Genomic DNA, 15908 nt, shown 5'->3' with positions numbered 1-15908 from the left:
ACATATAAACTGTGCCTCTTTAAATAGCATTTATGTTCAAATGTGAAGAGAACAAGCTGTTTCAATTCCTTCAATATGCAAATTCCTTTCAAACTTGATGAAAAACTGTGCAGTGTGTCAGTCTATGCAATTACCAGAATATTAATGATATTCTAAATAAAATCTTAAATTTGCAAAAACATGCATTTATAAACTATTATATGTTGCAGGTCCTAGTCAAATAAAATGCCTTAATTTATAAGCATAGCATATGGTATTATACAGTGGTGGAATGCAACTAAGTACATTTAGTCAAGGAATGTGCCTAAGTATAATTTTGAGGTACTTGAACTTTACTTGATTATTTCTATTTCATGCTACTTTATATTTCTACTCTATTACATTTCAGCGGGCACATATTGTTTTACTGTATTTTACAGCTAAAGTTACTGGTTATTTTACATATTCTGATTTCCCATATAAAATATGATCTGGATATAAACTGTGATGCATGGCTAAAGATTAAACTATCACTAACCAACAGTAAGCAAAATAGCTTCACATTCACACAATATTAAAATACATTATGTGTACACATTAATAGATCAGTAACGATACTCCAATAATATAATATACAATAATATGACGCTGAAAGGGGCCATTGTCTTGCTTAATGAATGGGTACTGATAATACTCAGTTTTACTTAAGTAAGCTTTGGAATGCAGGCAACTTGTAATGGATTGTTTTTTTAATCAGCATTTCTACTTTTATTTATATGGAGGATCTGAATACCTCTTCCACTTATTAGTTTAATGTTACTAAAGTAGTTTCTGCAACATTTTAGTGGAAAATAGTAAAACAGCTACATGAAGTAATAAGTCAGTAAATTAAATAAAACACGTTTTTGGGGAATACAATTTACTCTTTGTGTTATTCCTTAAAAGAATATAGAGTTAAATTTATATTACCTAAATTAGTCTGATGCATGTTGTAGTCAACACTATTTGACATAACAAATTTGTCATCATTGACAAGAGAGTAGCTGAATTCTTGCAAATAAAATGCATGACATAAATGAATTATAAAAGGTTTTAAAGTAACCACAGAAGTCCGGTGGGCTGTGTGGAGGAATGCAGCCGTTATTCTGTGTTGAAATGCAGTAACAACATAATGCTGAGCCTTTCCCCTCCTCTCTGACAGCCTCGGCTCTGCAGGTGCGCTGGGCGGTAATCTCACCCCGCTGCTTTAGGTGATAAATGAACGACAAAGCTCCGGAGCCGGCTTGTTCTCAGGGTTCCGCGCGCCTCGCAGGTGAATGGAGGAGTGCGGAGTGCGAGCTCTCTTGTTTGACGTCTCCATGGAGACCGCCCGATCGGCGCCAGGCTGACAGGCGTCAAGGCTCGAATGAATGGGTGACGTCACCGCGCTGGCGCCTGCCAGTCTGCTCGGGCTTGTTTGGACAATCTGGGGGGAAGATTCAGAACAGAGCGATGCGATCTGAGTGTGCACACACAAGGCTGAGCACACACTGCAGAAACATGTGAAGGAATCCGTGAAGCTGCTGCTCACACTGAGCTGCCTTCAGCACATGAAGCAGGAAAAGGAGAGTCTGTGCTGCGAGAGAAGTCCAGTTTGTGAGCATAAAGGACGCTTTGAGTTTAAAAAGCAGGGAGACGTGGTGTGGATATGAGTGTGTGCAGTACATTTTCGAAAACAACTTGTCCGCAAATAGTAACGTTATTTAACTAATCAGATAAATTCAGTAAACGGCTGAATGCAGTCTTTAGTGACTGCATTCCACACTCAAACTAACTTCATTATCCTGAACTAATTAAAGTGAACAAAAAGTTCAATCTTTTCCCAGAATTGTTTGGCCACTCTATGTCATCCATTGTCTTACTTTACTGTACTATTGTCATCCACATCTGCAGTGCCATCAGCAATTGTGAGAGGCAAATCTAGGACACTGTGGTAGCCTAATTATCATTAGCCATTCATCGTATTCATCCTGTCCCATCCCACACACATTCTCACAGTGCATACCCAGGCATTCACCACCCCTTAACTGTCCCCAGGCAATCTACACCTGCAGAGTCCCCAAGCCATGGACAGCTGGATTCCCACATATTACCCATAAAAGACACACATTTGTTTCCATTTGTAACGCCATCCCTCAAACAGATTGTAAATCCGATAACCAGGCAAGAGTGGCCATTGGCTGAAAGTGCTGTTGTGGACCGACCCATTAATACAAACGCAGCTGTCTCATTGGTTTACTGTCTTCAAACATGACGACTCTAGCACGCCCCCGGCTCCTTCTCGGCTATAAAGCCGAGGAGGTTTGCCCATGTGGATGTTGCAAACTGTCAACATAGCATTGCCAAGATCTCTAAGAGGAGGAGAAGCCTCATTGCTCAACTACTTTACCTTAACCCCTCGTCATTTTTGGAAACTACACCTCCTACACTAATCAAGATGAAGGTTGTCGGATCTACCTGCGCCCTGAAGAGCAAGGTCGGCGGTGAGGACATGGTGCGCTGCTTGTCCGAGCAGAGCTTGACCATCTCCAAGTGCAAGATTCCGCTGCTGGACGAGCAGATGAGCGCCTTCCTTCACGACATGAACAGCTGCTACAGCAAGTTGAAGGAGCTCGTGCCCACCCTGCCAACCAACAAGAAGGCCAGCAAAGTGGAAATCCTGCAGCACGTCATCGACTACATCTGGGACCTGCAGGTCGAGCTGGACGAGCCGGAGAAGAGCCGCCAGCACTCCGCCAACAGCGTCACCCGCACACCGCTGACCACCCTTAACGCAGAGATCGCTAGCATAGCAGTGGAGGTAAATATCTCATCACTATACCGCAGAATTAATCTGAGAAGGGCTCGGTGTCCCACAGAGCTCCCTGCACCACTGTAACATATGTTTTTGAACGTCAGTACGCGTGCGTAAAGTTGCTAAATCCGTGCGTAAAAGTCTCTTTTGCGCACAAGATTTGCTTGCGACTTCTTTATATCCATGTAACGCAGATGTACTAATCAACCTTCTTTTCTCTTTCCCCGCAGAATGGATGCTCAGATGACAGGATTATGTGTCGTTAAGAGCTCGTGGGGCTTCGCACCATCACCCCATAGCGAGCACCGCGAAGAACAAACAAGGCTATCTGATGTGACTTCTCGACCACATCTATAAAAAACCTTAAACTGTGTAGGGACGTTTAAAACTCCCAGTGCTAGTAAAATAACGTTGCGTGGACATCCTCCGGTGGCGAGGATCTCTGTCACTCAAGGCTCTCGATTGATCAGAGGGCCCTGAGAGAAGAAGACCGGCGGTGTCCAGATAGACTGGGTTAGCCGGGGGACCAAGACCAGTTCAGTGCAACCAGCATCGCTCGTTGCTTGTAGAGTTTCTAAAGAAAGCTAATGTTTCTGTTACGCTCTTTGTATCTTGTGTAAACTTTATAGAGATATTCAACATTTTGTAAAAGAAAAAAATACATTTCTCAGATTACTGAGCGACAAACTGTATTGTATATTACAATGCCACACTATGTGCAGATATTGTTTTCTTACAATGTACCTTATTTGTGTTTTTATTAAAACAAGACAATTATTTTTGAACAAGAATTCTTCTGTGTCATTGTATTCGTCGTGTGTGTGTGTGTGTGTGTGTGTGTGTGTGTGTGTGTGTGTGTGTGTGTGTGTGTGTGTGTGTGTGTGTGTGTGTATGTGTGAGAGAGAAAGAACAGTATATTAGGTGCTATATCATACAGGCCCACCTGGAGAGTTTCATTGTCTTTCTTTGCAAAAACTAGAACCATAGTTGTGAAATCTGACACCCTGGTGATTATTATGTGCTGTTATAGCCATATTATCATTGTGATTGATAGCAGGCCTACTCACATTCATCTGAATAGCTTATCGTGTTGCTGATCTGAGTACTAGGGGGTGTAAAGTGGTTGTCAATAAAAAAAAAATGCTACACCTAGAAGAGGCTGTTAAGTCAATCAGGTAACATAAAACTAAAGCTGGTGGTCAACATAATGGCTCATAGCCAGTTAAATTGGTAATTTGCCTCTCTATGGGTCATTACCGTATCACATTACAAGAGGAAGTATCATGTTAAATCGTCAAGTCTAAACATCTTGACAAATTGAGGCAGTTTGAAGTTTAGTATTAAATACAATCATCGCAGTCATGACAAATGTATTTTTCCCCTCCAAGATGATTTAAGATTCAACACGTATTTAACAAACTCCCTGACAAAGATCAAGCGATGTAAGGTGGTTTATTAAGAAAGAAAAAAACGAATAAATAAGGTTAAAGTTTGTTTGACTCCATAAAACATCCATTTAAATATGGTGTTTCAAGATGTTATCGTGTAAATCAGCAGTTTTAGTCGCTCTCGGCACTGCAGGGGTTAAAATGGCTTTGGCGAGGCGATTTGTTATAAGATTTATTCTGTCTCCCTGGTGCAATGTTTTTCCCATTTCCCTGCGGTGCGATGCGCACAGCTGCAGCCCCGGCGTGGCCAGTGTGTGATTGTGTTTGTGTGATAGCTTTGTGCCAAGGGCAGGGGAGGGCGGCGGGGCCCAGACTGAGCGGCGCCTCGGCACACCTGGGGAAGTTCAGGTTAAATAGCTCCACATTCCTCAACACACAGCTGATTGAAACATTAACAAACAGTAATCCACGGGCCAGGCCGCAGATGGGCCGGGAACCAAGCCAACAGACAGAGAGAGAGAGAGAGAGAGAGAGAGAGAGAGAGAGAGAGAGAGATATTCCCACAGCACAGTCATATGTTCTAAATTTGCTATTAATATATACACTTTTTTTTTGTTGAAACATACACTGCTTGGACTGTTAGAGAAGTGTCCATAAGTAGTTGAACAGAATTGTTTAACATATACAATTCTTTAATGTTTTTTTTTGTTTATACTGAAACATGTATAGCTATGAATTTCTAATCAGTAATCACATATAATTTATCATATAATCTACATTGCAGATACAAATCCCTTTTACGTAATCTGGTTGAGCTGTGGAGAAAATAAAGACCAGGCTATTGTGGTCCCCCATAATAGGTGTGTAGTGTACTCAATATTTTATTACATTAAATCCAATTAGGCCCGTGTGTTGGCTTTTATATGTGCTTAATTCTTAATTCTTATTATTATTTTAATACGTCAGTCTATAAATATGAATCAAACCTCATGTCCCTTCCTTCAATGCTCCTCTAGTTAGCGCCCTGTTGCGAGCATGGAATGAATTGCAGGATAAAAAAGCCTGTGTGTGTGTGTGTGTGTGGCAATAGATAGTTGGAGAGGACATTAGTAGACAACAGCGTCCCCTTCTGGTAACTGTGACGTGAAAAGCTCTATTTGTTACAGTTTTTTTCCAACTGCTTACACACAAAATCTTTTCATGTCACAATATTTTTGAAACCTCTCACTCAAAGTGCAAAACTACACACCAAATCTCCAAAACCATAAGCTATTTCTCAGCCTTTCACTCAGTTTTCAGTTGCATAAAACACCATATTCAAAACACTACACACAATTCTCTACCTAAGACACAAATATCTAACAGGATGTGACTTGCTTTCCTTTTCCAAACACAACCAATCAAAATGCTACACTTATTTACCAGGACACACACACACACACACACACACACACACACACACACACACACACACACACACACACTCCTCACATGTGCAAACACATTATGCTTAACTGAACACTAACCAATCACTGCTTTAGTATAGGCCTATACAGAGGTCAAAGGTCAGATTACCTGTTTTGCACAATGGATGCCAACAATGGACAGAGAGCAAGGGGGGAGGAGGAGGAGGAGGAGGAGGAGGAGCAGGAGGAGGAGGGAAGAAAAGAAAGGAGAGCCATCTCTGATGAAATCAGGGCCACACTTATTCATCATGTGATCAACCACAGATTGACCAATGAGAGAAGCCCATCTTGAGTAGCTTTACTTCAAACCTTCAGAAATGAGAACAGGCATGCAACTATCTAATGACTAGTTCAGCATTACAAATCAATCAGACTTTGTTTTGCATACAATACCTACACCCCTCCCCCCCTGCCCTGACACACAAGCACGCACACACACACACACACACACACACACACACACACACACACATATTCTTTATTATAAATATGATACCTTTGGTTTACATAGGTTTGTACTTTTGTTTTCTTGTTTCATGCTACTGTATACAATGCTGTGCTACTCTTACAAACGTGATGTTTTGCCCAATAAATATTTTCTGTTTTACTGTAACATTGCATTGTTGCTTACACTTTTCAACCCCTCTCAGCAGGTTACTGTCACTCTAGAACATTGTAAATGTAGATATAAGCTTATGAAAGACAAAAGAGCTTTAGATTTAGAACAATTCATTGCTTTACATTTGATACAAGAAAGCGCATTGCACAGCAACTTCTATCACCACTGATTGATTATGCTGATATTGTTTACCTCATATCAAGTGTTACTTCTCTTAATGCTTTAGATCTTTTATTTAATTCCATATGTAGATTTGTTTTAAGGTATCCATTTATGACACATCATTGTACGCTCTATGAAAAATTGGACTGGCTCCAACCTAAAGAAAGAAGAAGGTACCACTGGTTTATGTTTATTTTTAGTTGCATTAATTATGCCAATAAATGTCCCCCTTATCTTCAACAATATTTTGTTAGACACATCTCAGTCCATCCCATACGACACTTGCTCCATCCATTTTTTGCTATACCAAGAATACATCGGGGAATTGGGAGAAGAGCATTTTGTCATAAAGCTCCTATGGACTGGAATAACCTTCCATTGTCATTGAAATCTATTACATCGTTACATTAATTTAAAGCGGCATTATTTTTATATTTAAAGATACCATGTTCATGTTTTAATTGAGGTTTCTCAATTTTTTTTTTTTTTTTTTTGGGTTCATCTGAATGCTGTATTATTATGCTGTTCTATTATTACTATTATTATATGAACAGCTTATGAGGACTTATTACTTATTACTGTCAATGTAACCATGTAATTTATTGTATAATTTGGGGAGGTGGTGGACTTGGAGGGGGGGAGCATACTGTGAATGATGTCTTGTTGAGTTTGTTTATTTTTGTGATGTCTTTCTGTTTATATGTGTTATTGTGTAATGTCATGTTTTGAGCATGTGTGGCTCTGGTTGTTATTTTCTAACAGTGATTGAAAGGACCCCCTTGAAAATGAGATGGTACATCTCAAGGGGCTATCCAAAATAAAGAAAGAAAGAACAACAGTGTGTACATGGTATATCCAAAAATGTATTATTATGAAAAAAGTGTTTGCCATTTGATGCAAATGCTTCATTTTGAGATGTGTTTATGGCATTTTGAATGCAGTGTTTCATGTTGAAGGAGATGTGAGGCATTTAGCATTTTGTGTGTGCAGTTTTGGGAATTGTGTGTAGAGTTTTGAAAAAAGGAGACACAGTTTAGAAAACGTGTCTAAGCAGTTGGAAAAAAACTGTAATATGGTGCTGGTGTCATCATGTCTTCCTGCTGGCTTAAAAATATTTCTTGATAATTTAATATTAAAAATGTCATTAACTTAAGTACTATGCTTAACTACAATGCGGGGCGTTTCTAGGGTATTTAGCAGTTACACCTAAGAAAGAGTTCCCCTCTAAACGTGTCAGCACTTTTAATCTTTTTTCCAACTCCATTGATAATCATCTCATGACCCCCAAATGTATCCTGGGATGTGTATACTGGCTGACCTTTGGTAATTACCAGATTAAACTATCAAACTAGCTCCACTTCAACTAGCTACAGCAGTAAAATACTACTGATGGTGATTAGTATTAACAATCTAATAATGTCTTATTATGTCAGTCACAGGATGCATTTTTCTGCAGATTGACTACTTCCATTTTAGTCTGTTTGCCAATAATACTTCTGTACTTTCCCTTTCACTTGTTATAGTGTCTTTTACATATTGTTTATTATAATATTTCTAGTCTATATTTATGTTTTTATCTGTTGCAGTACTTTGCTTTATTGTTTATTTCCTTTTAATATGTTTATGCATGCACCAAACACAGAGGCAAATTCCTACTAAGTGAAAAACCTACTTGGCAATAAATACAGGACTCTTACTTGTAATGGAGTATTTTTACAATGTGGTATTGTTACTTTTACTTAATAAAAGATCTCAATACTTTTTCCACCACTCTGCCTCAGTCTATCAAATCTCTTCTATTTATATACTGTTCTATCATTATTTTTTTACTTGCTTCTTCCACCACTGTCTGTGTGTACACTGTTTGGAGGTTAGTGCATTACACTGTATAGGCTTTATAATAGGCTGAATAGGCAAGTTTTCCACATTACAATACTAAGCAGAGTGTAATATTGAAATTCAATTCATTTTTTTCTGACAGAAGAATATTACACATACACCTGGGAATGGATACGTTCTTCATTAACAATTTGCAATAACCTGACAGTGGCAGCCCTCATCAGCTTTGTTTGCCAATGCAATACATTGGCTGATAATTACTGTTACTAGAGTCAGATTTAGTAAATTGCAGAGTCAGAAGATGATCAGAGAACCAGAGTCAAGAGTGTTTAAATATAAATTTGTATTTACATCAATATCAACAACAGAAAAAAATCTGTAATATACATCCTGTAAGATGACAGCTTATCTTACCTCCAAATAAAGAACAAAAAAACCAAATGATCTCTTGCTTCTTTTTGCACTTCATTCAAACTCTACAAAGTTCCTTTTTTTCTTGAAGTAACAAAATCTGGACATAAAATGAAGTTGTTTCCTGAAAGATAGAAGATATATTGATATGTCTTGAAGTGGATTTCATTCCATTGGTATTTCTCTTTCACAGCAAAACATGCTTTTTTTCTGGATGTAAAAACTTTCTGCTGTGGGGTTGAGAGTTTCCAGTCCTCTTCGCACTGCACCGATAGCCAGCCCCCCCCCACCCTCCACTGTGGAACAACTTAGCTCCATGCTCCTTATGCCCTCAGTACAAAACCCATCAACTGCTTTTACAGATCCATGATGTGTACCCATTTACTATCAGACTAAATATAACGCATATCATAAAAAATGTACACCAGAAATTTCAGAAACTATACAGAGATGTGGAAAAATATCTTTGGATTGCGCATGTTAAAAAGGTAGATTGAGCAAGTTGAGAATAACAGTCAAAAGAAGATAGTGTGAATAAAAATACACTCGACAGACAGAGCTGGTGGGAGGGGGAGAACATTGCAAGAACCAGGCTTGTTGGTACATGGAGGAGTGCATTTCATGTCTTCACTGTACTGCAGACAAAATCTATACAGCTCACCTCACACAGAACACAACAAAATCACATGGTTCTATGTAATGGACTGTCCTGACAGAATTCACCTCCCCCACCTTCCAATAAAACCTCTGACAGTGTGAAAGCTCAAACCTTCAACTCATCAGATACTCATCACAAGTAAAAGTGCTTTGCTAAAACATGGAATACATGACTTTTCGGAAAAATAAAAAATACAGCATTCAGAAAATGACAAACAAGGGGAAGAAACCTCAAACACACCTGCAATATTTGCAAGGGCATAAAAAAAAAAAGCAAATCAACCAAATCAGTATTGACCTATGGGACACAAAAATACAACCAGGTCTCATACTTTGTGCAATAATGGGCCTTTAAAAAGTATGTTTGATATATTTTGTAGAATATTTACAATTCATATTCACAGAGGACATTTGAGACATCTAATACTGCAGTACCATTTGTTTGCTTATAACAGGTGTTATGATGCTCAGTTACAGTCTAAAGCATAGAGTTATTGCTCCAATCTGCATAACATAGTTAACTGTGCTTATAGCCTCCGATGACTTCACGAATGAGGTGCATCCAAAGGATAAGAAGAAAAAAAGAAACCATTTGTTGTGAAGGCATTAAATCTCTAGTAAGGCTGTAATGATGAAAAAATATTGCATCAATCTTTGTTACACAGAAGCTTCCAGGTAAAGTGCAGCCACAGCTAGTTGTACCATAGTCTCGTTCTGTAGCCTGGCTCTGACCCTGAATACTGCCCGACAGCTCCAGGTCATTCATGTGAACGCACACAAACATTAGCTCACCCACATGCACTGATATTTTGTGTTTGTGCATCACTTTAACGGGGTTACAGTATGTGAGGCTTCAGTTGGGGATGAAGCCCAATGTTTGTCCTTGTAGCCCACTTCCTCCAGGAGTAGCAGTGTATTGTGCCAAGTCTACTGCGTCATGTTTTATGCTGGAGAACTCCTGCTATGTGTGTGTTTGTGTAGGTCCAGCTCTCGGGGCTCAGATCGCTCTGCCACAGCTGAAAGGCTCCAGATTCTGCTATCAACCACAGGTCCTCAGCAATACTTCTGCAGAGAGAAAAACAGTGAGATGTGCAAACTTTTCTAGGGGTTGAAAAAAGAAAATTTCCCTTTACATGTTTGATATCTCAACTGTGTTTTAAAACATCAGCTGACTATCATGTAAAGCCACTGTACTCCGAATGTGTCAATGTGTTACCTACCTGATCAGGTCCCATTGGCATTCTGCCCATTCCCATGGGGTTCATGCCTATTTGGCCCTGCATCTGGCCCTGCCTCTGTCCTGGTATTTGGCCAATCTGTCCTGCACCGGCCCCAGTGACTGGCCCGGGTCCACCCATTGAGGTGTTCATCATCATGGGTCCAAACTGGCCCTGGTTGCCCTGCTGGGGAAACTGTTGCTGGGGGTATGTGCTGGAAAACCAGAAAAATAAAATAGGTTTTGACACATGTAATTTACCTCTGCAACTTATAGAATCATTACCCAAGGAAAAGCCTTTTCAGTATGGTGCTTAAATGGTGATAATTAACTACAAACACTTAAATAATTGGTGACTCTAAATAATTTTACTCAAGGGAGCCTAAGGCTACATACTTGCTGCGTGACATGCCACCCTGTGGCCAGCCTTTCATGTCTCCAGACTGGTACATGGGCCCTCCCTGTGGATTGCCCTGCATCCCTGGCATCATGGTGTTCTGAGGAGGACCTCCCATTCGTCCTTGCATCATGTTTGCTGGTGGGCTGCTACCTGGAGCCATGAATGATGGGTCCCCCTGCTGGTTCATCCCTGCAAGTACAGCAACAAAAACAACCGAGAGAGTCATCAGTGTGAAACTTGAATATCCAGGAGGAAATGATGCAGAGCTTTGGCTCAGTCAACTCACCATAGTTACCTCCATAGTTAAAGCCCTGCTGTCCAGGCTGGTTCATAGGGGGGGCTCCGATGGGGCTGTCTATGCCTCCTGGTGCTGTGACATTTGGAGGAGGGCTGAAGCCTCTTGCTGCCCCCTGCCCCTGCTGCTGCTGCTGCTGCTGCTGCTGTTGCTGCTGCTGCATCAGCATCAGCATCCGCTGCCTCCTCATCTGCAAGGTCATCATCTCCCTGCTGCGCTGAGCCATCATCTGGGCGTTCAGGAAACCAGACTGCAGACAAACATCAATACTTTGACCTTAATTCTACAAATGGTGACTTGCCTGATGTTTAAAAAGTGGCAAGTGAATGCACACTACATTATATGTGAGGAAGTGCTGACTACATACTTGACCACCCATGCTTGCAGGTTGCATGCCAGGCTGGATACCAGGTTGCATGCCAGGCTGGATGCCAGGCTGGATGCCAGGCTGGATGCCAGGCTGGATGCCAGGCTGGATGCCAGGTTGCATGCCAGGCTGGATGCCAGGTTGCATGCCAGGCTGGATGCCAGGCTGCATACCAGGCTGCATGCCTGAATGCATTGCAGGGGTTCCTCCGGGAGCATGCTCCATCTTCATGCCCTGTCGGGTCTGGTTCATAAACTGCCAGATGAGACAAGACAAAGACAAGTTAAATAGGTTTGTTTTTTTTATGTTCACTATTAACATAGCAGCCAAGAAGCCACCGATTTCTCATAAGACACAAGTTGACCTGCTGTATCTTTAATATAATGATACGATATCTGTGTGTGTGTGTGTGTGTGTGTGTGTGTGTGTGTGTGTGATCACCTGCTGTCCTTGCAGTCTCTGCTGCAGCTGCAGTCGGAGAGGCTTGGGGGCAGTCATCATTCGAGGTCGCATCATGTTTGCACGGGGGTTGCCCATACCCGCCATGCCAGGGAAGCTCCCTGTCTGGCCTACTTGATTCATCATGGGGTTGAAGCCTCCAGGAGACTGGCCTTGCATTGTGTTGCCACCATAACCAGGCTGCATGCCCATAGAGGAGGGCCCTGGGGGCCCAGCGTAGCCTTGGTTATACATGGATTTTTGGTCCATGCCTAAGGAGGAGGCTGGCCCTGGGAAAGGCTCTGATGGCGGGCACCGACCCTGGCCTCGATTCTGGCCCTGCTGGTGGCCTTCAGGTCCGTGGGTCTGGGGAACAGGGAAGTAGCATGTCATTCTAGTTTGTGAACTTTTCTGCAATATCAACACAAATCTGCATATGGCTATTTATGTGATTAAACTACTTACAGAGCACAGACATAAAACACATATTCATCAAACAACTGCATAACAATCACAAGTATCACAACAGGCTTACAGATGGCCTGCACAACCAGAAGCTACAAAACATTGGGAACTTAATAACATTTACTGCAAGCTAGCATTAGGTTGAGACCCCCCCATTCAATTGTCTAATTAGAACAGCAGAGAGGACAATATAAATTCATCATCAATTCCATATTTACTTGAATCAAGAGTGCAACAAGTTGTCCACTTCATGCCATAACATTTAATGGACAACTATTAATTTAAAATTTGCATTGATTGCAAACACTTTCTGCTTTATTCAATAATCACTTTATAAATTAGAATTACTTTTAGAACAGAAGTTGGGTCCACGCCCCATTGGTGCCAAAATTTCCTGTTAAAAAAATGAGTATATGCAGTATATTATATATACACTGTAGTGAGTCCTGTACCTGGCCTACTATTTCAGGGATGCCTAGGGCTCGGTCTATCTCCTGTAGAGCAATGACATCGGTGGTATTGAGCAGAGAGTCCAACTGGTCAAGAAGTGCCCGTTCATCACTCGGGCCCTCGCTGTTGGCCAGGGGCCCAAGCAGCTGCTCCAGGGGGTGCCCAAACTGCTCCCTAACACAACAAATGACACAGGAAATGAATGAATCACTTCAAGAAAAGGAGACTGCAATCACAGACACCATTAACACCACCTTCTGAATTTAGCTTAAGGTCTAATTTGGAAAAGATTCAGAGGGATAGCGTGTGAACCAGTGCAAAAGCTTTACCTGTTAGTGTTATTCTGTGGTCTTTCCATTCCCATAGCAGAGTCTGGCCAGGAGGGGGACCGAGGAGGGGGCCCATGTCCACCAAATGGGCTCATACCCATATTGGCTTCATTGGTGCCTGCAGAGGTAAAAATGGATAGTGTATGATCAATATAGAGTGGAAACACAACACAGACATTTACATTACTTTATCATATTGCCAATTAAGTACGTACCAATTAAGTACAAGCACCAAACTTTCCCTAGTTACGGTTTAACACACACAACATGCGACATACCCATATCCATGAGTTGCTGCTGCAGCATAGACCTGGTTTTTCCAGGTACACTGTTGGACCGGTTGATCATGGGTCCTCCCATTGGACCAGAGCGACCCATGCCAGGGTGTCCTGGTCCGGTCACAGGGCTGCTGCTGGACCTCGCCATCCCCCAGTCACCTGAAATGGGAGGCCGCTGAGGCATTCCCATTCCTCTGCCCATACCTCCTGATCAACACACGGACCACAAACATCGAGTGTTAGCTAAATAAAATAAAAAAATAGTATTGAGAAAATAAATATCCCCATGCGGTCTACTCTGTGGAACCCAGTTCTTCATAGCAAGCAGGGCTGTCTTGGGTATGCTAAGAAATAAATGTTTAAGTTACTTGTTGGATTGCCCCGTGGTGGACACACACCCATGCCTCCTGGAAAACCATTGGGAATGGGCCCAGGTCGAATCGGAGTATCTATCTTCTCCTGTTTGACCAATGTGGGACAGGGCACGTTCCGTCTCCCGGCCAGCCCGCCTCCTACTGCTCCCTCTCCACCCATGGGCTTGGCATCCATGGACAAGGCTCTTTGATAGGCACTACGCTGAGCTGAAGGTATGGGACCTCTCTCCCCATCTGAAACACACACAATTAGTTAGATTACATACCCTCACACATTTAGGAGATTCCAAGATTCTAAGATTAAGACTACCACTGACAAGGAAGCAGCTACACTGTGATACCTCATGAAAGACCTAAAAAAGTAATTGACATGCTATATGCCAAGGCCGCTATGACTGTAGAATCTCAGCCATGCATACTATTTTGTGTTTTCCATAGAGCAAAAACCTTTTTGCTGTCCAGTGTTAGATTTGATCAAAATACTCAATACTGACTGACTTACCATGTAAACTATCAGGCATATTTCCCAGTTTGTTTCCCACTTCCTTCCCTGCTCTAGGTTCTGGTTCAGGGTAGAAGCCAGAGTTGTTCCTTGGGACACCCAGAATGGTCTCCAGGGTCTCCGCCTGAACCATCGAGACACAAGAATGATTAGACAACAATGCGCTACTGGGTATTTTAAACTACATCTAACAAATAGTTATCCTGGGCAAAACCCTTACCTCATCAGATGGCTCCAACTTGACCTTCCCATCCATGCAGTGGGGGTCCGAGCTGGTGACCGCTGTCCCATGAGCTCCTCTCCCCTCAAGCTCCTCTAGTTTTGGCTTGGTATCACCACCTTCTTTAGAGTCATCCTTATTGAGGAGGTAGTGAAGGAGGGCATGGGGTTTCTCCTTCTTAGGGCTGTGCTGCTCCTGCTTTGATTCTGATCCCCTAACCCCTCCAGTGGCTGCAGGTTCAGGCTCCGATGCCCCCGAATCCAGGCTGCTCTTCCCAGTGGCCTCGGCTGTGATGCGAGCCACCTCGTCGGGTGTGTGCCCATTCTGCAGAAGCTTGTGGAGGATCTTGTGCTTCTCCTGTAGCGACTGACTTGTTAAATGTCCTGTGCCGCCTGAAGAGGACACAGCGTTGTGATTCCCGCCCGTGGAGGAGGACACTCCTGTTGAGGAGGGACTGGTGACGCCGGCTGTTCCGTCTTTAGCCTCAGGTGTGGAGCTGGGCCCAGAGCTAGGTGTTTGACTAGGTGGCACTAGCTCATCTGTAGGGGAGGTGAGGAGCTGCAGAAGCTTCTTGTGGCACTTGGTGTCAGGGACCCGTCGGTTGGATTCTCCCCCGGCTGGACCCGCCTCTCTGCCGGCCTGGCTGTCCGGCTTGTCAGGAGGGCCCTCGCTGGTGGGGGTGTGTGGATGTTGCTGAGACTGCTGCTCTCCTCCAGCCCCCAGGGAGCTCCCTGGGCTCTTGGAGTCAGAGTAGGCTGGGAGGCTTAGTTTACAGGGTCCCCCTGCTGCCTGGTTTGTGGAGTTGATGCACGGGGAGCTGTCAGGCTTGTGAGGGTGAGGAGAGGTGAGGGGGGAGGGCATCGGATTACCCACTCCCTCACTAATGGCTTGGAGGGCATTCAAGGAGCTGCTGGAGAAGGTGGTGCCTCCTCCTCCTCCGCCTCCAGAGTTACCAGGATGACTGGAGCTTATGGGAGAGAGCATACCTGCAGAGGACACAACCAGAGACATGTGATCAGAAGAAGAATATTTATTAATCCTGCAAGGGAAAATACACATTATATTTTCACTCTATTGTATATATTTGTTCAGTCACACTGTGTGTGTCTATATATATATATAAAATATTATAATGTGTACATATATAATAAACACATGCATTATGTATGGAGGGATGTCAGAGTGAGGTGGCTCACAGGATGGCCTCCCGAGCAGTTGGG

The 15908-nt window shown here is 42.6% G+C and overlaps 2 protein-coding genes across 5 annotated transcripts in view; one reads left to right on the top strand and one right to left on the bottom strand.

Annotated features, from left to right (window-relative positions):
- The first annotated feature begins 2320 nt into the window (after positions 1-2320).
- On the top strand, positions 2321-3603 carry id1 (inhibitor of DNA binding 1, HLH protein). The gene is made up of 2 exons (XM_031278989.2): positions 2321-2818; positions 3043-3603. The coding sequence occupies exons 1-2, from the start codon at positions 2456-2458 to the stop codon at positions 3076-3078; spliced, it is 399 nt and encodes a 132-aa protein (XP_031134849.1). The 5' UTR covers positions 2321-2455; the 3' UTR covers positions 3079-3603.
- Positions 3604-8607: 5004 nt separating this feature from the next.
- Positions 8608-15908, bottom strand: part of LOC116035700 (nuclear receptor coactivator 3-like) — a 33120-nt gene continuing 25819 nt past the window's right edge. For 3 of the 4 annotated variants that reach the window (XM_036002138.1, XM_036002140.1, XM_036002141.1), the window contains 12 exons: positions 14689-15674; positions 14469-14592; positions 13961-14200; positions 13593-13799; positions 13315-13432; positions 12988-13159; positions 12074-12436; positions 11633-11887; positions 11257-11515; positions 10967-11159; positions 10575-10785; positions 8608-10419 (listed from right to left, as the gene is read on the bottom strand). In XM_036002138.1, the coding sequence (XP_035858031.1) occupies positions 10408-10419; positions 10575-10785; positions 10967-11159; positions 11257-11515; positions 11633-11887; positions 12074-12436; positions 12988-13159; positions 13315-13432; positions 13593-13799; positions 13961-14200; positions 14469-14592; positions 14689-15674 (3140 nt within the window). In that variant the 3' untranslated portion in view covers positions 8608-10407. The remainder of the gene's footprint in view (positions 10420-10574; positions 10786-10966; positions 11160-11256; positions 11516-11632; positions 11888-12073; positions 12437-12987; positions 13160-13314; positions 13433-13592; positions 13800-13960; positions 14201-14468; positions 14593-14688; positions 15675-15908) is intronic. The other variant, XM_036002139.1, reaches the window with a different exon arrangement.

Source organism: Sander lucioperca, chromosome 6 (assembly GCF_008315115.2).
Source record: "Sander lucioperca isolate FBNREF2018 chromosome 6, SLUC_FBN_1.2, whole genome shotgun sequence".
In the NCBI taxonomy this organism is placed as follows: domain Eukaryota; kingdom Metazoa; phylum Chordata; class Actinopteri; order Perciformes; family Percidae; genus Sander; species Sander lucioperca.
The sequence above is the reverse complement of the archived record's forward strand: the minus strand, read 5'-3'. Positions and strand labels throughout refer to the sequence as shown.